At 38.8% G+C, this 24,664-nt stretch overlaps 1 protein-coding gene across 36 annotated transcripts in view; it reads left to right on the top strand.

Moving 5' to 3' along the window:
* CAST (calpastatin) overlaps nt 1-24,664 on the top strand; it is a 111,135-nt gene that overhangs the window by 11,187 nt on the left and 75,284 nt on the right. For all 36 annotated transcript variants that reach the window (XM_072736710.1, XM_072736720.1, XM_072736708.1 and 33 more), the window contains exons 2-3: nt 2,653-2,715; nt 20,673-20,744. In XM_072736710.1, the coding sequence (XP_072592811.1) occupies nt 2,653-2,715; nt 20,673-20,744 (135 nt within the window). The remainder of the gene's footprint in view (nt 1-2,652; nt 2,716-20,672; nt 20,745-24,664) is intronic.

The raw sequence follows: 24,664 nt of genomic DNA, 5'->3' as shown, positions 1-24,664 counted from the left end.
GAGAGAGAGAGAGAGAGAGAGAGAGGCAGAGACACAGGCAGAGGGAGAAGCAGGCTCCATGCACCAGGCGCCCGACGTGGGATTCGATCCCAGGTCTCCAGGATCGCGCTGGGTAAAGGCAGGCGCCAAACCGCTGTGCCACCCAGGGATCCCCCAAAATACCAATTCTTAAGTACATAATTTCTCTAAGTTGTCATTATAACTGAACATTTTAAAAAGTATTTCTTATATATATCCCTCCCAAACTATTTAGAACCTACGTAATTTGAGGGATTTTGAGTGTTTAAAGGGAAATAAGCAACCGATGGTGTTGATTAATCTGGAGGACTGAAGTTTTGAAATGCCCCCAGGAAATGACTTTTTCAAAACTTTTATGTTTATTTATTTTTTATTGCTTTTTTTTTTTAAACTAAGCTCTACTCTTAGTGTGAGACTTGAACTCATGACATTGAGATCAAGAGTTTCATGCTCTATGGATGGGCTGAACCAGAGAGGGGTCCCTTTTAAAAATTTTTAAAGAAAAACATCTATCTACCTACATTTTAGGGAGAAAGGACTGTCTGCACATTTACTGTAAGGTAATGTATCATAATATATATTTGCCACATGCACAGGAAGCAGACGGGGAGATTGTGGAGAGCATGGGACCTTTTTTTTTTTAAGATTTTATTTATTTATTCATGACAGAGACAGAGAGAGGCAGAGACAAAGGCAGAGGGAGAAGCAGGCTCCCTGCAGGGAGCCCAGTTGTGGGACTTGATCCCAGAACCTGGGATCACGACCTCAGCTGAAGGCAGATGCTCAACCACTGAGCCCAGGTGCCCCCAAAAGCATGGAACCTTCTACCAGACAAGAACAAGTGCCTCTTGAAGCTTTTTCATTTGTAAAGTAGAATACTAATACCACCTGACAGTAAATGAGGTGCTCAGTAGGCTCAGTAAAACAGTGGATTTTTTTGTTTTTAATGTCTGTCTCTCATTGGAAAAAGATAGGGAATTGGAGCTTATAATGAGCATGATAGGGTTTACCAGTTTTGGAAGGATACAGATTGGGTAAATTGGTCATTGTAGGTCTATCTCTCTTAAATTCTATCTGCAAATGGTTATATATGTGGGCTTTAGCATTTTTTTTTCCAGATTCATTAACCACTCAATACTGATTGCCCTCAACTGTGGATAGACAAACACTAGACTAGGACATCAAGGTCAAACAGGCCATGTACAGGGCTTCGGTCACAAAGCTCTCGCAGCCTGGCTGCTTTTCAATGAGTGGATTCCACTCGCTGATCCATGACAGTGTTACATCTTGGGAAGAATTTTCCACACGCGAAAGTGATCTCCTCCTAGTTTTCCATACAGAGAACTCTTAATGAAAGGTTTCATCCATGTGTCTGATATTTCTTGGGCTCTTGTTTTAATTAAAATATATGTTGCTATGACTAAAGGAAATATTACCTTATTCTATTTAGCATTGTATAGTGACAAACAACATATTGTATGTAAGTCAGAAAACCTGCTTTGCAAACTTTTCCCATGTGGTAGATATGTATCCTTATGAGAGCTCACTGAATTCTTCTTACTCTGTTTTTTCATCCCTAAAAATCACATAAGCCTCTTTTTTTGTATCAAATAAGGATGTGTATGAAAATAAATAATAACAAATGGTATAAATTATTATTATTATTACTGTAACTACCACTCTTCTTAATTCAAATAATTTCATTGATTCACATATCCACGTTATGATTCTGCTCTAGGTAATGTAGTAGGGTTTTATGTTTTGGTTTAACTGAAGATGGTTGGGATTGATCCCAATGGGGAGTTTTTATTTCCTTATATTTAGGTTCTTTTTCCCTCCACTTTCTTGCGCATCCCACAATGTGCAATGAAGCAATTCTTTGTAACCTTTTTCAGGAACATAATTTTTTCTCTCTCAAAAAAAATTCAATAAATTTTATGGCTCATTTTATCTTATCATCAAGACAAATGAGCATGTGATCTACTTGAAGGTTTTATGTACCACATAAAAATACTTGCTTTCATTCCCACGGATCTGGTGAGAAAAGTAATTCTGTTTCTGGACATAACGAAATCCTAAAGCCATGGTAAATGGAAGTTGCGGGTATGGTCTCCCTTCAGGGTGTATCTTTCTGCATTGGTGAGTCCTTGGATGGAACAACTCTGGGGAGCTCCCCAGAACCATCAGAAACGACGGTGGACTTGGAATCTGTGGTCCTCCCTTGAGCCCATGCTGAAATGAGGCTTAATATGGCTTGAAGCTCAGCTTGGTCCTTAGACATGACATCTCCCTGAGCAACCACATGTCTCCCACGCTGGCAATTTGGGCTTTAAAATTGTGTGAGGCATTTTGTAGGAGACGAGATGCCGCCTTGGAATCACCATCAGATCTGAGTCTGGCTAATTAGAGACTGACTTTCTACATTGCAAATGAATGTTTGTAGCTTCTCTTGATTCTTGAGAGCCACCTATGTCAGTGTAGAATTATCAGCATTTTCAGAAGGAAGATTAAAGGGGTCCTGTTTTTATAGCTACATATTTAGCCCTTTGGGATTAAGGTCACTATTATATTATCTTGTGTTACCTCCTTCTTTTAAACCTTATCTTTCTTTCTTTTCTTTTTATATTTTTATAGCATGTCAGCGAAAAAACAAGTGGATCACCTTCCAAGTCAGGAGAAAAGAAAGGAGCAGATGAGGTAATTCCCGCAATACCGGGCTTTCCATTTCTCTGGTTTTTAATCACGAATTCTACTTGAAACAGATAATGAGGTTGTGTAGAGCTCCTTACTGGAACATTGGCAAATTTAGTCTTCACTAAGATTTGATTTAAGAATATAAGCAGAAATCATTAAAAATTAATAAAAAAAAAATAAAGTGCTCCCGGGGAAAGAACCTTTAGAAAGAGCTTTTATTTAGGAACAGAAGCCAGTTATTGAGGGTGTTTTCCCTATAGGAATTGCTGAACCTTAAATGTTTTGTTGGTGACCATGGCAGATTTAGAGGAGGAAACCAGATGCTGTAGGGGAAAAGGAAATCTTTTTTCACGAGAGTGCACTATGAAAGAAAGATAGTGAGAGCCTGGATTAACCCATTGTTCAGGTTCATAAACAAAAGGAAGAGAGAAAGACTATTGGATCAATTCTGTGGAAACAGTAGTAAAACCAGATCTTTCCAGATAAGTTATCTATCAAATAATCTACTATTTGAAAACTATAGTGTTTCTTTATTCTTCAGACTAGGAGATAATGATTTTGGATGTTATTCTCTATTAATATTAATTAATAATATTAGGGGATCCCTGGGTGGCTCAGTGGTTTAGAGCCTGCCTTCGGCCCAGGGCATGATCCTGGAGTCCCGGGATCGAGTCCCACATGGAGCCTGCTTCTTCATGGAGCCTGCTTCTCCCTCTGCCTGTGTCTCTGCCCCTCTCTCTCTCTCTGTGTCTCTTGTGAATAAATAAATAAAATCTTAAAAAAAATTTTTTTTTAATCTATTAGTAAACTATTTATACACAAAAAGGAAATCTTTTCTAATGTGGTTAAGTGAATAGTAGGTGAGTTTGTGTATCACTAATTATCTTATTACTTGAAAGCTTAAATATTACAGCTTAAATGTACAAACATTGTTGGTTTAGGCAACGACTGCTAGCACAGTGCTAGGTGTATTTCTTTTTTAACAATGTCTAGACTATAAAGTACCTTATTTCCATGTTTATAAGGGGCTTGAGAGAATGAGTAAGGAGCCCTGTTACAGATGCAGCCAGGGGACAATTTGAGATTTCGGTGTTAGTAGAGGCAGGCTGTACTTTAAGTTTGAAACCAAAGGCTGAACTTCCACCTCAAGAAAAAGAAGAAGGAATTTTTTTTTCTCTTTACCAGCAATTCAAGGAATTCTGGTATTGTTTCATAACACTTCTGAGAAGTTCAGATTTACAATTCTTGTACATGTCCCGAGCTGGGACACGGTGGTCTGTTTCGCCCCGTCTCAACCAGCAGAAGCGAAGATGGAACAGAGGTTTTCCCCTGCTGCCGTGGCAGGAATCACTGTAGAGATGTGTGCAGTCAGAGATTGAAAATTGTTTATTATCTCACCCAATTCTGTCCATATCTATTTGCTAGGGTGACAGGCCTATGGGTGGGATGACTTGGTAGTCAAGGTATATTTCCAATATGGCCTGTCTCCAAGGAATCTCTCATTCTTTATGTCACGTACAAATTAGTTGCTGGGGAGATACTGTGGCCCTGGAGAGAATTCAAGGAACCATCTTGCATTAGGCATCATTTTAGCCTTTAGGTGCCCGGTTATAAAACCATGTGTGATCCGGATTTGTTACCTGCCCTGCCTACGGTTGGTTACCATGTTCTCTCCTCAAAATTACCAGAGAAAAAATTCCTGAAACTAATCCTTTCTCCCAAGTATTTCATTTCCTACTGCTCTTTTGAACAGGAAATAAGATTTAGAAGCTTCATTTGGGTTTTGGTCATCCAGTTTCAGACTAGTATATACTTCCAAAGGTTAAATAACATGTCCCTAAGCATGTGCATACATGTGGGTTAGGCTTCCATGGACAAACCCAGGCCTTTGAAACAAAGTCAGTTTGAAAATGTGCTTTCTATGCTTAGGGGTGCTCCTTGGCATTTTTATCTTTCTCCCTGTATTACTCGGCTGCATTTTATTTGGAAGTGCAAGGAAAAGGGCATATAGGGGGGTTTGGGGAAGATATAACTGGGAGAAAAAGTGATTAGGGTGAGGTAAAAACCACTATTATATTGTCGTATATAAAAATACCTGGGGATGAATGCTCCAGTTTAAAGTTCTTTCTCTCTTGCAATAGTAAAGTAGTTCTTGGTTGGTATTTGACCCCTTTACTAATGATCGTAAGAAGCTGGCAGCAGTTTTAACAGACTCTTACAACTAAAATATCATTTGCTGTGTTGCATTTGCAATACAAATGCTTGAGAAATGACTGGAGTAAGTGTCTAGGAGAACAAATTCACTTATTTGTTTATACGAGTCATTATGAATTTGGCTCTGTCCTCCTCAGATGTAGAGGAATTATAGAATTAACAGTTGCATGCACTAACAAGCCAAAGATAAAATGACTAGAGCAGGGAAAAGATAAATGAAAACATTTAACATCAGCTCTTTTAAAAACCCTGGGACAGAGAAGCCTTTCCAAAGCTGCAGTCAAATCTATTTAAAGTATTTGTCTAACACATCTGGCCTCACTGGAGGAGTGAGCATTTTAGCAACATATTTCAGTCAAGGCCTGAGGAATGGAATTTAAAGCATGAGATGGGCACAATCTTACAGAGCCAATTATAAGAACTCAAATTTAATAATAGATCTATTTTTAGGGGGACAGGAAGGGAGCTATAAAGAGAAGAGAATAGAAATTGAGCCTTAGAGGAAAAGATATGTGGCTGATTTTCTTTACCATAAATAATATCATTGGTGGCATTCTTTTCTCCAGTATTCACTTTTCCTCCTTCTAAAATGCATGAAGTATAGAATGACTCCAACATTTTTTTTTTTTACTTTTTCTCTTAATGAAATTAGTCTTTTAAATTTTTTTATTTTATTATTTTTTAAAGATTATTTATTTGAGAGGGAGAGAGAGAGTGGAAGCAGGAGAAAGGGCAGAGGGAGAGAATCTCCAAGCAGACTTCCTGCTGAGCATGGAGCCCAACTCAGGGCTTGATCCCAGGATGACTCATGACATCATGACCTGAGCTGAAACCAAGAGTCAGAGGCTTAACTGACTGAGCCACCCAGGGGCACCCAAATTGGTCTTTTTTCAAATTCAGAAGCAATATGTACTTATGAAAAACAATGTTACCTAATCTACCACTTAGTTGTAACTATTGCTGTGAAATTTTGTGTGTATTCTTAAATTAATATGATGATATCATGTGTTCATACTTAATATATATATGGATTTTAGCAACTTTTTTTTTTTTTTAAAAAGAGAGAGAGTGAGCAAGGAAGAGGGGTAGAGGGAGAGCGAGAGAAAGAATCTTAAGCAGACTCCCTGCCTAGTGTGGAGCCCAGTGTAGGGCTCGACCTCACAACTCTGAGATCATGACTTGGGCCAAAATCAAGTGTCTGATGCTTAACTAACTGAGCCACCCAGGAGCCCCTAAATTTAGCAACTTTTTATGCAGCATAAAAAACATAATCACTGAAGAAAATTGAGAAAATACTGAAGACTTTAAAGAAAAAATGCCATCATCTAGAATTCTAGCACTTATAGAGGTGGCTACTACTCCCATATTGGCCTATTTCCCTACATCTTTTCTCTCTGTATATGCTATGCTTCAGCCGAGATAACAAAGAAACATCATTAGGAGGGCCTGGAAAAAAAAAAAAAAGTAAATCACGTGCTTCGTGAAAGATCAATCTATTTCAACTGAAAAGAGTCATCATTGTATGTGATTTTTAAGAAAATCATGATTTGGATATCTTGGCATTTCATATGGCGTTTAATCTGGTTTTTATTTTGTTGTTGCTTTTTTGAGGGAGAAACACATATTTCTTCAAAATGTCTTCTGGGACAATGTTCCCACAAGCAAGTGGTGTAGCTGTTGTTAAAAAATTCTGGAAGACTAGTACGGCACACATCATTTTAAGGGGTTATGAGTCATGACAAGAGAGTCTGTATTACTTGTGGGGAGTTTATTGTGGCTGCACAAGCTCATGTCCCAGTGCCCAGAAAGAGGCAAAGCCAAAGAAGTGCCCTGAGAGTAGTCCCACCTGGCTCACCCAGACACCTATCCCAGCAGCAAGCCCAGAATCCAACTGCATGGCTGTTGTGGCAGGTGAAACTAAGGGAAGCTCCAGAGATTTTTGGACTGTAGTTTCTTCTTCTTATTCTTTTTTTTTTTTTTTTTGAGTTCTATCTAAATTTTGATTCATTTTTTCATTGACTGGAATATTTTTTACATAATTTTTTCAGGGAGGAAGTGTGAATGATGATTTTCTGAGTCTCTGTGGATCCAAGCATACTTTGGTGCTGGCTTCACACAGAAATGAATACAAAATTGTACAACATCCTTCGCTAGCAGTTCTGTTCCCTCAAAATTCCATACGTGTTGCTCCATGACTTTTCTGGCTTTTTGTGTTGTAAAGCTGTCTGGGGAAGCCTAAATTTATTTTTAGAAACCCTCTTTTCCCTGCCTCAGCGCATATACAATTTTGTTGTTGTTCTTACAAATTAAAAAATTGTCAAGATGTGCCTATATATGTTTCTCTTTATTAATTTTTTCCTGGAATGTCTTATTTAATTATTGTTTTCATTTTGGTTTAGCTTTCACGGCAATAAAAGTCAACCCCCTTATTGATTTCTAACCATGGGATGGGACAGGATACAAATTCTTTTGTTGATTATTGCAAGGCCTTTCCCATTAAAAAAAAGAAGGAAGTTTGGTAGTTCATTAAGCTCAGTAGTTTTTTTGTTTTGTTTTGTTTTGTTTTGTTTAAAAAAAAGCTATGTGTAATACCCAGAAACATATGACAATAGCTAGAAAGTAGAGACCTTATGCATCATCATTCAATGAATTGTTTTATTCAAAGCTAAGGATACAGCTTTAGTAAAGAATATGAAAATAGTGTGCTTTTAGATCAAGCATCTGTGATATAAAATTGTTATACCATTGGATAGGGAATGGCTAATAAAAACAAGTACTTTTTATCAGTGAGCCTATAAATATATCAACATTATGTTATTCAGGAATACTATGCCCTTCATAATTGTACTTGGAATTTACCTAAGACCTTAGGTCTGACCAAAATTGTCTCTGAAAGATTGCACCTCATGGCACATGGAATTGGAATCAAATGTTAATAAAATAGCAAAGGAACTGAATGGAAGTTAAATTTACTGGCTTTGGAGTAAGTCATAAGTCCTGGAAACCTGATGATTAAATATTAAATATTTATTAATATTTAAATATTAAATATTAAAACCAGAATGATTAAATATTATTATTCCTGAAATATACTGTTTTAAAGTATATATTTTTCATTCTTCTCTTTAGATTTTATTAGCTTCTCAAGGATAGTGGCATGACTGATTTTAAAAAGAGAAAGAACTTGAAATCATGCCCATAGCAAAATACCTCTTTCATCTGAGGATTGACAAATGTATGATTCTTGTCACAAAGTCAACAGTATTTTATCGTACAACAATGTGCATAATTGCTTATTGTAGCCTTTTAAAAACAGTTCCTTTGTGAAAGCAAAACGAATGGAAAGTTGACGTCCTCAAGTCTTGTATGTTTCGATCAAAATGCTACAAAATCATTTACTACAAAATGCTTATTAACAAATGTGTAGTGCACTGTGTTACTGTCATAAAAAATATCAAAAACCCTCTATTCCAAAAAAAAACCCCAAAAAACAAAAAAAAACCCTCTATTCCTAATTTTCCAGGATATTACATGAAATAACACAGTGGTTCTCAGGTATTAACATGCCCAATAATTACCTAGATAATATGAAAGATAATATGAAAAATTTAGACTCCTGGGCCCCATCCTCACAGATTCTGATTTAGCAGATTTAAGGTAGGGTCAACGAAACAGGTTTTTTTTTTTTTTGTCTTTTTTGTTTCTTTTTTAATTTTGTTTTTACCAGTTACCTCAGATGGCTCTTATGTCAATAGTCTTCTGAGCACATTTTGAGTAACACTGAGCTAATTCTTATAGAGTACTTAGCACAGTGCCTGGCACACATAAGCATTTCTTTCTTGATTCTTTTTCTTTTTCTTTTCTTCCTTCCTTTCTTTCTATTTCTTTTTTTAATATAAATTTATTTTTTATTGGTGTTCAATTTGCCAACATATAGAATAACACCCAGTGCTCATCCCGTCAAGTGCCCACCTCAGTGCCCGTCACCCAGTAACCCCCACCCCCCGCCCACCTCCCCTTCCACCACCCCTAGTTCGTTTCCCAGAGTTAGGAGTCTCTCATGTTCTGTCTCCCTTCCTGATATTTCCCTATTTCCCACTCATTTATGCTGAGTGAAATAAGTCAATCAGAGAAGGATAAACATTTTATGGTCTCATTCTTTTTTCTTCTTTTAAGATGATCTCCTCACTCTGCCCCTTGGCCCAACTCTGCTCTGCCATGTTCTGGAGATAGCACGACTCTGCAGCACATTAAAAAGTGTGGCAGTTTCCTAGAGTCATGGCTCATGTAGGCAGCTTTGTTCCTATTTTTCCTCGGACCTTGTCCCTGCAGCTATTCCTTCTTTCTTTTACTCTTTGTTTAATGACTTCTCCTTAGACTACAGATTAGTTTAGTCTTCCTCATCATAAACTGTTTTAAAATATTTCCTTTGAAATGGCTCAAGCTCCCATTCTATCTTCTTTCTTACCTTCACTGCCAACAGTCTTGGTTGAAATTACAGAAGAAAAGAGGGTAGAGACAGAGAAGGGAGAAACCAAAAGTAGATGTTAATAAATGCCTGTGGCGGGGGGAGGTAGGAGGTAGGAAGGAGAAATCGTTGAACACGTCAAAGGAGAAGCAATTAAAAGGGCAGAGGGACCTGGATGTTGCAGTGTCATCAATGGGAAGACTGGAAGAAAGGTCTAGGCTGCTAATTGCAGAATTTTGGAGGCTGTGGAAGAGCCTTTGATTGTGGATTGGGATTTTGTTTGTCCCCTTCAGAGTTGTTACTGTTAGGATTGTGAGAATGCTGAGTAAGTGGAGATTATGCACTGATGACTCTTCAGTGTATAACGACTTAAGTAATGTATATCTGATGAAGAAGAAAAAAAGGACATTGAAATCTGTGTTTATTTATGCAAAAAGATAAGTGTGGCCAAGATGCATCACATATTATGGATTTCTCAGATTGTTTGCCAATTGTTTATGGGTAAATGGATTCATTGGTTAATTGAATAATTTTAGGTAAGAAAGACATGATTTGGAAAGAACTCAGGAGTGAATTCTAAACATATATTTATCTTAATCATTAGGACTCCAGGCTTCCTACTTGGTTATTCACATCAGAGTTTGTATCCCTGAGCTCTTTCTTGTGTAGATCAAGCCTCTGATTCCTGAGTGGTCTAATTGGAGCTCAAGGAGCAGAATTTTTTGGACTTAGGACATTCCAGAAATATATCACACTGGAATCTGAAATCTGCAAATATGGTTTTGAGCAAATACATTTCTCTTATGGGAAATTGAGAGCTAAAATACTTTCAAATTCACATTCCAATTTTGGTTTCACTTAGTACTTCAGATAAAAATTGTTTTGCTGAATATAATTTTGTGACTTACTTTTTTGCCTGCTTTCTTAAAACACTGAGTAGACTCCCTAACATCTGAAACCATACATCTATTTCACTGAATAATGAAAGCTGAATAGGAAGCTGAATTTTAAAATAACGCATTTAAAAGATAATGAATGTTCTTACTACCTGCCATAAGGAAAAGAGCTTGCTGAGGTATTAGGTGTGATAGCTGCCTGAATGCTAAACATATAGTTCAGGGGACGCCCAGTGGCTAAAGGAGGAAATTCTTTGCTGTAGTACATCCTTAACTTTGTCTTTGTAAATTAGCATGTTAGGAGTGCGTGTGTGTGTGTGTGTGTGTGTGTGTGTGTGTGTATTTTAAGAGGCTTGATTTTGACTTCTTGTATACATTATCTTCAAATATTTGAAACCTTCCAAATTATAAGACTGGAAATATATAGTTAAGCTTTTCCTTTAATAAAAACATAAATGGTATTTTAAAATGTAAAATAACTGGGAGACGTAAATAAGCAAAACTTTTTAATTTTTTTCATTTTTTTAAATTGAAGTTCGATTTGCCAACATAGAGTATAATATCCAGTGCTCATCACCCAGTGCCCATCCCCCCACCTGCCTCCCCTTCCACTACCCTTTGTTCGTTTCCCAGAGTTAGGAGTCTCTCATGAACAAACGTTTTTTAAAAGACCCAGAAATTCCAAGTCTAAGAATTTGCTTCAAGTACATAATCAGAAGTGTGCTTGATGGCACAAGGACCTTCATCACTGTATTCATAATAATAACAAACTAGGAGGGGCACCTGGGTGGCTCAGTGGTTGAGTGTCTGCCTTCGGCTCAGGGTGTGATCGGGGGGTCCTAGGATCGAGTCCCACATCAGGCTCTCCTCAGGAAACCTGCTTCTCCCTCTGCCTATGTCTCTGCTTCTCTCTCTCTCTCTGTGTCTCTCATGAATAAATTAATAAAATCTTTAAAAAATAATAATAATAACAAGCTAGGAGAGAAACATGTACAACAGTAATGAATTGATGATGTTATGACACAGATATTGTAACCAAGGCATCTTTAACACCATACTTCAAATAACATTTAATGACAGAGAAGAGTGTTAGGTTAAAAAAAAAAAATGGTGACAGACTTATGATGTATTTCACTTACATAATGTATTTATAACATCTTGTGCATGTTTTTGTATTTACAAAAGAGAAAAATAACTGAAAGTAGCTGTCCTGATTGGCAGGATTTTGAGTAGTTTACATTGCCTTATTTCTACTTTTTTCTTTGTTCTAAATATGTATTTTTCATCAGAAGGGAAAGAATAGAAAACAGCATCAGATAATAAAAAGAATAATGGAAGAGAGCGTTTTTAACAGTGATCAGAACTAAATCCGTGCATCTGTCTGCTTAGACCTTAAAAAGAGAAGTCTCGTATACATGAGCCTTTTTTTCTTTGGAACCTCTAAGAGATAGTTCCAGAGCGAGGCTGCTGCCACCGTGTGTCTGTGTGTGTGTGTGCACACGCGCACATGTGCGTGTTTGAGTAGAAGTGTGTCTCTTAGATATGGATAGGGTTAAGGATTTAAGCACTAAGGCAGCTTAGAGGGCAAGGATTCTTAACTATTTTTAGTTCTTAGTCCCCTTGGAATCTGATGAAAACTGACCTTTTCTTCTGAGAAGTACACACATGTGTGAATTTAAAAAATACCCCTAAAACATGCCATATAGTTTAAAGACATTTAGATGTACACACCATCCCCACCCCTGAAGGGGCAATCTTATTGAGTAGATAAATAAAGGAGGTACCATCTAATCATATTTCCCCAGTTGGCTTGTTGTTGTTGTCTGTAATCCCACCGTTAGCAGCTTCCTTAACCTTTGAGGTAAACATTGCTTCCCCTGGCTCCTCTTTGAAATTTCAGGTATTCTTAGGAGAGAGACTATATAAATTATTAATGTCATAGTGAGAGGTAGTTTGACAAGAGGAGAAGAGAATTATGTAGCACTGTTTTTCTGTCGACCTGAGAGCATTTGAGAATAATAGCTCACACAAGTATAGCAATTACACACACACACACACACACACACACACAAATACCCCTTTTACAATAATCCCATTCTCCTGATGAGGAAAGTGAAGCAAAGCTTGATTAAATAACTTGCCCAGGGTCACATAGGTATTCGGTAGGGAAGTCCAGAATTAAATTTTTTTTTTTTGCAGTCTATCCTTTTAACTAGTTTCTGAATAGTATTCATAAAATTACCAATCTTAAGAATTCAATGTAAGGCCAACATCAAAAACTTTCTTACTACTGTTGTTCATTTTTGTAACTCTTCTTTCCATCTTTCTTCCTTGGGTTGTACCTTCTTTTCATTGAAGAAGTTTAGGAAGTAAGATTAAGTCATTCCACATAAATAAAAAGCATAGCGTAGGGAATATATAGTCAATGCACTCATGAGAGTGCATGTGACAAGCAGTAGTTGCACTTGTGGGAGCCCAGCATAGCATTTGGAGCCGTTGAGTCACTATGTTGTTCACCTGAAACTAATGTAACAGTGTGTGTCAACCATACTTCAATTAAAAAAATGAATTAAAAAAAGAGTAAATCATTCCCAGTCCCAGGAATCTGAAATGTAAGGAAGAGTAGGGACAGCTATTCCCTCTCTGGGGAGTAGGATGTGCAACAGAGAGGGAAGCTGAGTCACAGCAGGACTCAGAGTCAGAAGGATAGCATTTGGCTGCTGGTCAGGGCAGCCACCCCAGGACTAGAAAGACTTGAGTTGGCTTGAAGATGATGAGTGGGTACTGACTAATTAGAATATAACCAAACTCCGCGAAGTGCAGCTACCATAGTGTTGTGCATGAGGCATTTCATTCAATAAGTGAATTTCCATGCAATGAGTTAATAGTAAGATTTATTCACTAAGACTTATTTATCAGTGTTTCCCAGGGGCAAACGAATCCTATTTATTGCACTGCATGTGTGCTAGCATACATTTATTTATACTTCCTTTGGTAATAAAGGCAACTTGTACTTATTTGTACACTATTTACGACCATGGTATAAAGGAACATTTGTAGATAAAAGTCAAGCTTTGTAATTGCTAGTGTTGGGGAATCTGCGTACCCTTTTGAAAGACAATCATTTTCTAGATACTATTTTCCAATTTAGCATGTGTTTTCATGTGGAAACACAATACTTCTTGTCATTTTATAGGGTAACTATTAAGTAATGGAACTGATTTGTTAACAAATATGTCAAAACATATATTTTAATGAGAGTTTTCATCCTGAAAACCACTACATTTCATCAAGTCTAAGAAACCACTGATCTAAAAATGCACCGATTGGAAAATGCTAAGAAAGAGAAAAAAACTATCAGTTATTCTCTGGCCACAGCTTCCATATACTGATTTTTTTTTATTGAAGTATAATTGGCATACAGCGTTTTATTAGCTTCAAGTGTACAATACGATTCAACAATTCTATATGTCATTCAGTGTTCATCACGACACGTATACTCTTAATCCTCCATCCTTTCCCCCTTCCTCCCCTCTTATGGTGATTTTTAAAAGCATCCATTTGCAAGAGGTATGAAAAAGGAAAGGAAATGGTGGCTTCATATCAATAAAATGAAATCCACTGGTAACCTGAAAATATAGAAAGTTAAGATGTTTTTCTGTTGGTCAAATAATGTTGAAACGAATTCAACTGTTATCATCAGAGCACAAAGAATTTCTCTCTTCCTCAGGATTTTTCTCCCTCAAATCAATCAATGTCATCCAGTTCAATAGCCTTCTCATAATTATCACGTGTGAATCTGGTTAACTTTTGGGAGTTTCAAAGACTTAAGTCTCCATTTGGAGGATAAATGTTTGTTTTGCATCTAAGGATAATCGAATGTGTTGCTGTTTCCAAAAACAGTTCAACAAACAGTTTTGATATTTCAAAAGTATCTTGAGAAATTATTTGAGCATGCCAGCAGCCACACTGAACCTTTGAGGATTCCAATACTCGTTTAACACAAAAGTTCTTGCTTGTGTAACTATGTGCTCAAAAATTTTGGCACATATAATATTTGATCTGTTGCTTATAGACTATTCTGAGCTAAAGAATCCCCTAGCCTGCTCTGGTAAGGGCTCCCCAGGATTGAATATCTGCTGTTACTTTGGTAGAAAAGTAGACCAGCTCCATTTTCCTGCATTTTTTAAAAAAGGTTTTATTTATTTATTTATTTATTTATTTATTTATTTATTTATTTATTTGAGAGAGACAAAGAGGGGAGAGAGAGAGGAGAGCATGAGTGATGGGCAGAGGGAGAGAGAGAGGGAGAAACAGACTCCATGCTGAGCTTAACCCACTGAGCCACCCCGGTGCCCCATTTGCCTGCATTTTGGGGGGAGAAAAGAATCACTGGGTTTGTGGCTGTAGAAACTCTGACCCTCTCCCTGCAGGGAAGGCGCTGGGTCAGCTGGGGCATGAGACAGAGCTCTTGCCCCACAGGTAGATTTCATCATCCTGGGAAGCCTTTCAGGAATGGGCATCTAATATGTGTTATTATTTTTTTTAATTTTATTTATGATAGTCACACAGAGAGAGAGAGAGAGAGAGAGGCAGAGACATAGGCAGAGGGAGAAGCAGGCTCCATGCACTGGGAGCCCGACGTGGGATTCGATCCCGGGTCTCCAGGATCGTGCCCTGGGCCAAAGGCAGGCGCTAAGCCGCTGCGCCACCCAGGGATCCCCCAGGAATGGGCATCTAAAAACCAACTTGCCCCTTTATTCATACCCAATCCTTCATCTTACTTGGGATTTGGTGAGCTTCTTGGATTGACGGGTTCATCAGATTTGGAAGTGTGTTGGCCATTAGTTCTTCATCTATTTTGTTTTGTTCCCATCTCTCTCCTCTTCTTTAGAGGGTATGATAATTATACATAGATTGGCTGCTTCAGGTTGTCCCTCGGCCCCCTGACCCTCTGTTCCCCACCCTCTAGTCTTTACTCGCTGTTTTATTCTGGCTAGTTTCTATTGCTATGAATCCACATTCACCAGTCTTTTCTTTTGCGATACCTCATCAGCTCTTAATTCCAGTGTATTTTTCATCTCAGACATTGCATTTTGTTATCTTTAGAAGTCTGATTTGGGTGATTTTTAAGAAAATGTCTTTCATGTCCCTCCTTAACTTATTTTTGAAAAGCTTCTTATTTTGAAATAAGTAGATTCCAGGAAGTTGCAAAGATACTGTGGAAAGGTCCCCTGTATCCTTCCTGCATTGGTTACGTGTTAGGTAATTATAGTACAATATCAGAACTAGGAGGTTGACATTGGAACAATGTGTGTACGTAGTTCTATGCCATTTTATCACACGTAGGGATTCCTGTAGCCAGTGCTGCGATCAAGATACCATGCTCTTTGAACATTCTATTTTCCTACCTATGGAAAATTAATAAGGTGTTTTTTTTTTCTGCTTCTAGGCATGCCTGGTAGCTTTTTATTTGATGTCAAACAGATGTGAGCTTCATCTAGTTGGGTGCTTGTTTATTGTCACTGGTGCTTTAAGTTTCCTCGAACTATGTTCTGGGACACAATTAAGTTACCTGGAAATGGCTTAATCTTTTGAGGTTTGCTTTTAAGCTTTGTTTGGCTGCAACAGAGCAGCCTTTAGAGGTGGACTGTCCTGTCCTTCTGTGGACTCTACCAATGATTCTGACTGCTGGGGACAAACTCTATTCCTGATCTGTGGGAGCCCTCTGGATTATACCTCTGCTCCTTCTGGGTGTTCTTTACCCAGATGTGGGGTTTCTTCGCAGGATGCGCATGCAGACCTTTGGGGCTCTCTGTTGCAGCTTTTTTCTTTCTGGTGCTTTCCCTGTGAACCGCTTAAGCCCCCTTGGTCTGTGGAATTCCCATCTCTACCTCCTCAACCTGAGATCAATGGCTTCTTCCTGGGTTCCTCTTCCATGTTCCGTGTTCATGCAGCCTGGAAACTTCTCCAGGCTGGAAGCTTCTTCTTAGCCTTCTCCTAAGCCTCCCTTCACTCATTTATTTCCCTGTCAGGAAACATCCCATGCTGCCTGGTGTCCAATGTCTGAAACCCACTGTTTCATATTATTCTCTGGGAGTTTTTTAGTTGCTCAGGGTAGAAGCCCTCCTTGTTTTTTTAATCTAAATTTCCTTACACCTTTTTTTTTTTAAGATATTATTTATTTGAGGGAGAGACAGAGGGAGAGAGCACAAGTAGGGGGAGTGGCAGGCAGAGGGAGAGGGAAAAGCAGGCTCCTGGCCAAGTGGGGAGCCCAGTGCGGTGCTTGAACCCAGGACCCCAGGATCCTGACCTGAGCTGAAGGCAGATGCTTAACCGACTGAGCCACCCAGACGCCCCTTCCTTACACTTTTAAATCCAAATATCCTTATGTACAAACTTCATAAGTGTAAAAGGGAAATGCACTTGTACTTGAAAGGAGCATGTGGCCCAGCTTACAGACTTAAGTTCCTTCCTTTCCTGTGAAAGTGTTTGAGCAGTTTTGAAGTTGAGTTGTTAAATTTTTCTCATTCATAAGCCTGATCACTGACCTTACTTCTTTGTTCACATACTGAGTTTTAGTGCTTTCCAGGCACTCTGCCACCATTTAAATGTGCAACAAAACTGTTGAAATCATCCCTGTGGTGTCTTGACATCTGACACCTTGTAGTGCCTCAAAAGGGTCTTTGCTACTCTCAAGAAACACATCGAGGTCATATTTATTTCTGCAAATATTTTGACCCTGAATCACTACCACCTCACTCCCTGCGCGCGCGCGCACACACACACACACACACACACACACACACACAAGACCTGTGTGACAATGCCAGCAGCTGTGGAACCCATCAGAGCAAGGTCCAAAAGGGATTGTTCTTTGACATCGGATGCCAGACCAGCAGGACCTGCTGCTGGCAGGCCTCACTCAATAGGGAGGCTTTTCAGTATTAACCCTGTAAGTAGTCCTGGGCCCCCCTTAGCCAGCACTTAGTGAGTAATCCCGGTATGTCTGGCTGTGGGTTAGGTGTATCACACTTACACCTTCTGTGTAATCCCCAGAGCTCATGCAGACCTAGGAGTGTGATGCATTCCCTCCTGTCAGAATCATTGGGTACTCAGAAGGGTATCCTCCCTGTATTTAAAAAAGAAAAAAAATTAGTCCTACTCTGAAGGCTGCTTTCATCCCCCCTAACAAAGCTTAAAGCAAACCTCAAAAGGATCAAACTCTTCCCAAATAACTTGTCTCCATTATTAGAATCATGGCTAGTCCTAAGGAAACAAAAATCACCTTTTTTTTCTATAATGAAAGGAAATAATTTTTTCCTGATTATATAAATAATAAAGGCTAATGGAAAACTCTCAACAGCCACTAAAGATTCCTCATGAGTTAAAACGAGGCCTGTTGGGGTTGCCCTTGGGGAGATCAGTCTATTTCATTGCTGCTTGATCAAGAACTTTGGGTCTCTCCAGAGTAGGGATTTCCAATGTATGGGCCACAGACCTTTCCTCATCTCCTTTGATCCTCTCGACCTCTGTCGTAGGTATGGGTGTGGTTATTCTTTTTTTCAGATGAGAAAAACAGTGCTTAGACACATGCATACTTTTGCCTATGGTCTCAGTAGGCATTTGGGGGAGCCAGGATTCTTGCCGCACATATCAAAAGATAGAGCCTTCATTCTAGGGAACCTGGCACCTTTCTTTGTGGTCACTAAGTCTCAGGATGACATAAGGCTTCATTCAGGGGACCGTTCCTGAGATTTTAGGAGATAGTGACACAGCAAAGAGTTGTGTCTCACAGCAACTCTCTGCTGTGTCACTATTGAGCGAGACCTGTGAGAGCCAGAGCAACAGGTCCTGCTGGTCTGGCACCAGATGTCAAAGACCCTTCTGGACCTTGCTCTGCTGGGTTCCACAGGGGGATTTTTCTGAGATTTTAGGATATAGTGACATAGCAAGTCTTTGCCAGGCTCGTGGAACTTCACTGATACTTTGAAAACAGTTTTTAAGACTTGAGTTCTGACTCCTTTAATAAACAATTTTTATTGTGGACTATGGCAGACGTAGGAAAATGGTCTGTAATTCATTCTTTTCATACCTTTCCACAACTGCAGATAGAAGTGATCTAATTCTAGTCACTGAATTTCACTGCTCAAGCATGTGGTGCCTCTTTTGGGGGTCTCTTGACTGGCAGACTCTGAACCACTTTTGGAGTAGGAGAGGCTGCTTAAAGTAGGTGTGGCTTCATAGTCCATGAAAATAGGGCCTGTTTATATTTAGGACTGCAGGAGAGATCACATGTTCTCTGTCATTTGGTAGGACTGAGGCCCTGTGGCATGTTCAATTGGGAGGAGGGGATGACTCAGCCAGCCCCTGACCTGACAGATGGGGATGAGGGGCACTATCCTCCTGATGGTTTCCCTTCTGATCGTTAATGGGTGTAGGGGTGGCTCAGTTGCTTACGCGTCTGCCTTTGGCTCCAGTCATGATCCCAAGGTCCTGGGATCAAGTTCTGTGTCGGGATCCCTGCTCAGTGGGAGCCGTTTTCTCCCTCTCCCTCTGCCCCTACTCCTGCTCACCGTCTCCCATACTGCCGTCACAATACTGGCTTTTTCACAGCCACTTTTAGTTTTATCCCATTTATCTAAGACTTACTTACTTCTTCCCTTGGCCGATGGCACTGCATGTATGCTTGGGAGAGATTTTAGTCCGTAGGTGATGTCTGGGAGCCTTAAGTCAATGACCGTGAGGCCTCTTGGATACCCATTTCATTAACATGTGTCCACCCTGCTGCTTTGGTGACCTTCCAGAAGTGCTCTAAATGTGGTCAGCCATGGGCATGTAAAAATGATACTTTGAGGACAATAAGCTAAGTTTTGACTTTTCTGCTTGCAGAGGTGATATTTCCCCTGAAGGAAAAGAAGGCTTTGGCTCAAGATTTGATGGCAGGCATTTAAAAAAAAAAAAAATCAAGCATATAAATCTTGCTAAATATTAAAGAATTAAACCAGGTTGCTCTCAATTATATATTTTTAAAAATTTCATTATATAGACATACAACTTCTTAATATGCTATGTACCAGCAGTACTGTCCCTCCTGTATTCAATGCTTACGGTGCGTTTTACACATATGACAGCTGTCGGAGCATAGTCTCACCATTTGACATTATAAAACTGTATAGTTTGTCAACTTGCCTCTCTGAGATATGGATCTTCATAAGAGACATATCAAGGCCTTGTTGAGAAAAAAGCTGTATATTTTACCTTTCCTTTTCTCTGCCCTCCACTTATTGTTCTATTATCAATTGAAATGGTGGTCTAGTTTTATAAGAAAATACAAAAAAAGGACAAAGAAGATTTTTAAAAATCGCTCTTAACTGCACCATCAGAAAATAACCTCAATGAACTTCAGTGATCATATTATACATACTATTTTATAAGGTAATATTTCTTCATATAAAATATGAATAATATGTTTTCATTTAATGAAGTGTTCTTCTGAACATGATATTTCATCCTGTAGCTGTCCATAAAATAATCCTCTATTGGGGGAAGCAATACAGGCAAGTAAGAGAATGGGATCTGAAGCAGACTTTAACCAGCAGTGATGATGGCTGAGTTAATGTTCTCTCTCCATTTCTCAGTCTCCTCACCCATAAAATGAGGATAACAATAGTACCAGCTCTGTATCAGTTCCTATGAAGATTAAGTTATGATACATCGTACTTAAAACACTTACAGTGCTTGCAGTAATGCTCTAAATAGATACTCTTACTAAAGCATTATTACTCTATTATTATCTGTCATTGTATTATTCTAATAAAATAATTGCCTGGCACATGGTAAGTAGTCAGTAAACATTCATTACTATTACCTATATTGTGTTCAGCTTTTTAATGTGATAATACTATGATGAATATCTTTGAAGAAAAAAAGGCTTTATGCTCTCTCTTCTTATTTCTCTAAGATTTTTACAAGTAGAATTACATCTTTGATACTTATTGCTAAATCACCCACTCTAGAGGTAGTACTAACACACAGTCTCTAGCACGGTGAGAGAGAAAGCACCCACTTATCAAGGGATGTTGTTTCTGGAAGTGGCCCATGGAGGAAACGGCAACTGCCTATGTGAGGATTTTTGCAGGTCTCCAAAATCACTGACCCTTGAGCAATTGAGATTTATTTAACTTCCTCTTCCTTTTCAATGTTTATATAGTCTTGGAGCAAAGATAAGAAAAATGTAAAAATATATTTATTTTTTTGTATGCTTACTAGTATATTAGTCTGAAATTTGCTTGAGAAGATATTTGTATGGATATGAAAATTTGCATTGTCTATTGTTAAGGTGGTTTCCCCCATTGAAACTAATATTTTTTATTTTTAAGAAAAAAGCAAGAAGCCTTGAGAGCAGTCAACCTTCCAGAACCCATGCTGGTGGAACAGCCCCGGCCACCAAGGTCAGTCATTTCTTAAACACGAAAAGATGGACCTAGTCTTCAGGTCCATGATTTGTGGGTGGGGTCTGTAGAGAAGGCAAATAGTGCCTGTATGTCATGATAAATTTTGAACAAAGTATCATTTCTATGTGGGGAGGAGGGGAAGGGGGATGTAATTTCTTAATAATGATTTCAATGATTTAAAGCCTAGTAAAACCATTTATGCTTTAATTCTTCTTAGCATATAATAAATGTCCAGTAAATATTATTATCACAATACCTATAAATAATAGTGGACTTTGACACATACCATGAGTAGAAATATAGTGCTCTCACCTCTTCAGAAAATAATTCAGATTCTCTTCATGTGCATTAGCCACACCAGGCTCTCTGCTAAATGCTCCATATAATTATCTTATGTAGTCTCTTCACAATGTTATAATTATTATTCCTTTATACCTAAGGAAACCAAGGCTCAGGGAGGTTAAGTTCACAAAGCCAAGAAGATGGAGGTAGGGTTTGAACCCAGGTTTCCTGTTCATATAAGGTCCTCGACACTGCTGGACCCCAGAAGCTCGAATTGAGCATTCTTTGGTAACACAGCTCTTCAGAGTTTTGCAACTTTTAAAAATCACTGAAACAACATATTTCAAAACAAAAAGTACAATTTTACCTAGTAGTTTTCAACATTTAAAACTAGTTATATTCAGCCCATTTCACTTGTGGTTTTCCAGTATGTCTGAGACCATCAGAAACCTTATTTCAGGACTGTCTATACAAATATTTTAAATTTTTTTTTTAATTTTATTTATTTATGATAGTCATACAGAGAGAAAGAGAGAGGCAGAGACACAGGCAGAGGGAGAAGCAGGCTCCATGCGCCGGGAGCCTGATGTGGGATTCGATCCCGGGTCTCCAGGATCGCGCCCTGGGCCAAAGGCAGGCGCCAAACCGCTGCGCCACCCAGGGATCCCTATACAAATATTTTAAATAAACATTTTTCCTTTAAAACTGGTGGCTTTCCTATGGAAGTTTGCGGACTTTCTCAGATAGGTTGCTTGCTTGATTAAGAGTTCATATTTTAGTGCTTCTAAAGTTGGCCAGAGTTGAACAGATTTGGGGGCGCTACAGCGTCAACGCTCAGTATGGGTAAGAGGTCTTCTGCACTGCCAAACAAACCCAAGTTGCCTCTTTGCCACTTATTACTAGCAAGTTTACTTAGCCCCATAGAGCCTCAGTTTCTTCATCTGTAAAATGGGGATAGGATGGCTCTTGACAGATCTGCCAAGAGGCTTAAGTACATAATAATAAAATATATAAAACTCTTTGCCCTGAGCCTGGCATTTAGTAGATGCTAGAAAAATGTATCTTGTTAGCCTCATACTCTGTTGTTTCGATGTCTGAAACTAAAAAGAGGAGCAGCCTGAGTGGCTCAGCGGTTTAATGCTGCCTTCAGTCCAGGACCTAATCCTGGAGTCCCGGGATCGAGTCCCACGTCAAGCTCTCTGCATGGAGCCTGCTTCTCCCTCTGCCTGTGTCTCTGCCTCTCTGTCTCTCATGAATAAATAAATAAATAAAATAAAATAAATAAACCTTAGAAACTAAAAAGGATTTTTCAAATATGTCCTGTCTTTTATAGTACTTTTATTTACTAAATAAATTTAAATTATGCCTCTAAAAATGAGAAGCCTCATTAGAAAACCCCAGCCCTGTGAGATTTAGTGAATCATCTGTAGGTGATTTCCAAATTTTGGAATTATCTAAATTCTTGGGCAGGGTGGTGGTTAGTACATTGTAGAAAATCACACCCAGTTTTCTCTTGAAGTTAGCCATAAGGAGCAGTCCCTTTTCCGTCTTTTTTTTTTTTTAAACACACAAAGTTATCATCCAGTCATCCTGAGGTTATAAAGAATTTTGATATCTCCCCCAAACCCTGCTCTGTCTCAAGAAACTGAGGGAGGGGGCCTAGCTGGGAGGTGGAGACATTTTAGCCACCTATTTATTTATTTATTTAATACCAAACCTGACAGTCTTTCCTTAGCTTCTAAAACATTGTCATCTCCTTACCTACATTATTCCCTGTCCTGTTGCAATCCCTCACTACATGTTCCTGACTCACTTTACTTCACCAGTTCCCTGAATATTAGTTTCCCCAGGGTTTTATTCTTCACTCCATTCCTTCTTGTATTTTTAACATTTATAGAATTTGGAAGAAAATATATATATATATGTATATATTATACTTGCTTATTTCTTCTTTTGATGTCTGATTGAAAGGGCTTTAATTCAGGATCAACAACACCGTAAAGATTTTGTTTATTTGAGAGAGGGAGCAAGAAAGCACATGCACACACACACACACACACACGAGCGCATGCAAGCTCAAGCTAGGGCAGGTATGGAGCAGAGGGAGAGAGAGAACCTCAAGCTGACTGGAGTCATGGGAGGCTGGATCTCACGACCCTGAGGTCATCACTGAGCCAAAATCAAGAGTCGGACACTTAACTGACTGAGTGATCCGGTACCCCTGCATCATCATCACTTTCATACAGAGGTCATTCCCATGCATCATTTAGAAAAGCTGGGGGTAATAGCATTTGTGATCACTTAAAGCCTTTTATTATACAATTAATTCTTATAACACGCACAGGCAACATATTACCCCGACACATGACATGACAAAATAGTAGATATAATTGGCCATGAGAATTAGTCTTGGTTTTCTTGATTCTTGACACATTGAACTTAAAAACTAAAATAAATTATAGTTCTGCCATTACAAAGAAAACTTTACAGCCTGTCTTAAAAGTTAAATATTTAATTTTAAGTCATGCATAAGCTGTGTGATATAGAATGGTTGCTGTGTATTGCAGAACTGTTTTATGGGCATTCTTATGAAATGAGTAATTATGTGCACAAATAATACCACTTCTCTCGTGCATTTCTGGGCTTGGAAGACCCAAAGTGCTTAAGTGGCATAAGTCTTTCTAACTCAAAATAATTATTGTAAAATGGGTAGTGCTTATTAATATTCAATTTTTGATTAATTAGTAATGAAGACTAATGAGGCTGCAGAAATTATTCATGCTTTTATTAAAGCCAGTATGAAAATAGTTGTGACCCATAATCAGTCATGCAGTTGTATCGCTGGAAGAGTTCTCAGGCAATATGTATCGTAACCACCTCCTGTTCAGGTGAGGAAACCAAGGTTGAACTTGCATTAAGGAATGTGGCTGCAGAAACTACTAAGAAGATATATTTGTTATGGCTGTTAGTTCCAACTGGAATCCCATCTGTTTCAAACCAAAAAAGAATTTCTTAAGGATAGTAGGAGTAGCTTGTGGAGGGATCCAGAAGCCGTTAGCAGTGGGAATCTGAAGTTCCACAGCTAACGACAATGCCCAGCTACACCATCGGAGCTTCTTTTGCTGCCACCACAGCTTGAGCACCAAACACAGTTAGGACTGGATGCCAGAAACTCTGCCACTGCCAATCTTGAAGATTAATGTGCCTTGTCAGACACAGATTTCTGGGTGAGCAGTGGTCTCCTTACACTGCTCACTTCCAGTCTCCTTCTTTTATGGCACATCTGTTTGACCATCAAAAGTCACATACCTCAACCCTATTACAAGGGAATCTGGTATTGTGAATGTTCTGGATTCTACTTTGCATATTGATTAGGTGGGAAATTTATTAATATGTAGTAAGGGTTTTCAAATGTGTGGCCAGCTGCCAACTGACATATCTACTATAGAAAGGAAAACAGGAGAACTGCCTAACTGAACAGGAATACAAATAAATCATGATATGTCATTCGGCAATATTAGAGCTTTAAAGCAGAAGAAGAGGGGATCCCTGGGTGGCTCAGTGGTTTAGCGCTTGCCTTTGGCCCAGGGAGTGATCCTGGAGTCCCGGGATCGAGTCCCGGGATCGAGTCCCAC

This window comes from Vulpes vulpes, chromosome 14 (assembly GCF_048418805.1).
Source record: "Vulpes vulpes isolate BD-2025 chromosome 14, VulVul3, whole genome shotgun sequence".
NCBI lineage: Eukaryota > Metazoa > Chordata > Mammalia > Carnivora > Canidae > Vulpes > Vulpes vulpes.
Note: the sequence above shows the minus strand (reverse complement) of the source record. Positions and strands in the feature narration are given on the sequence as shown.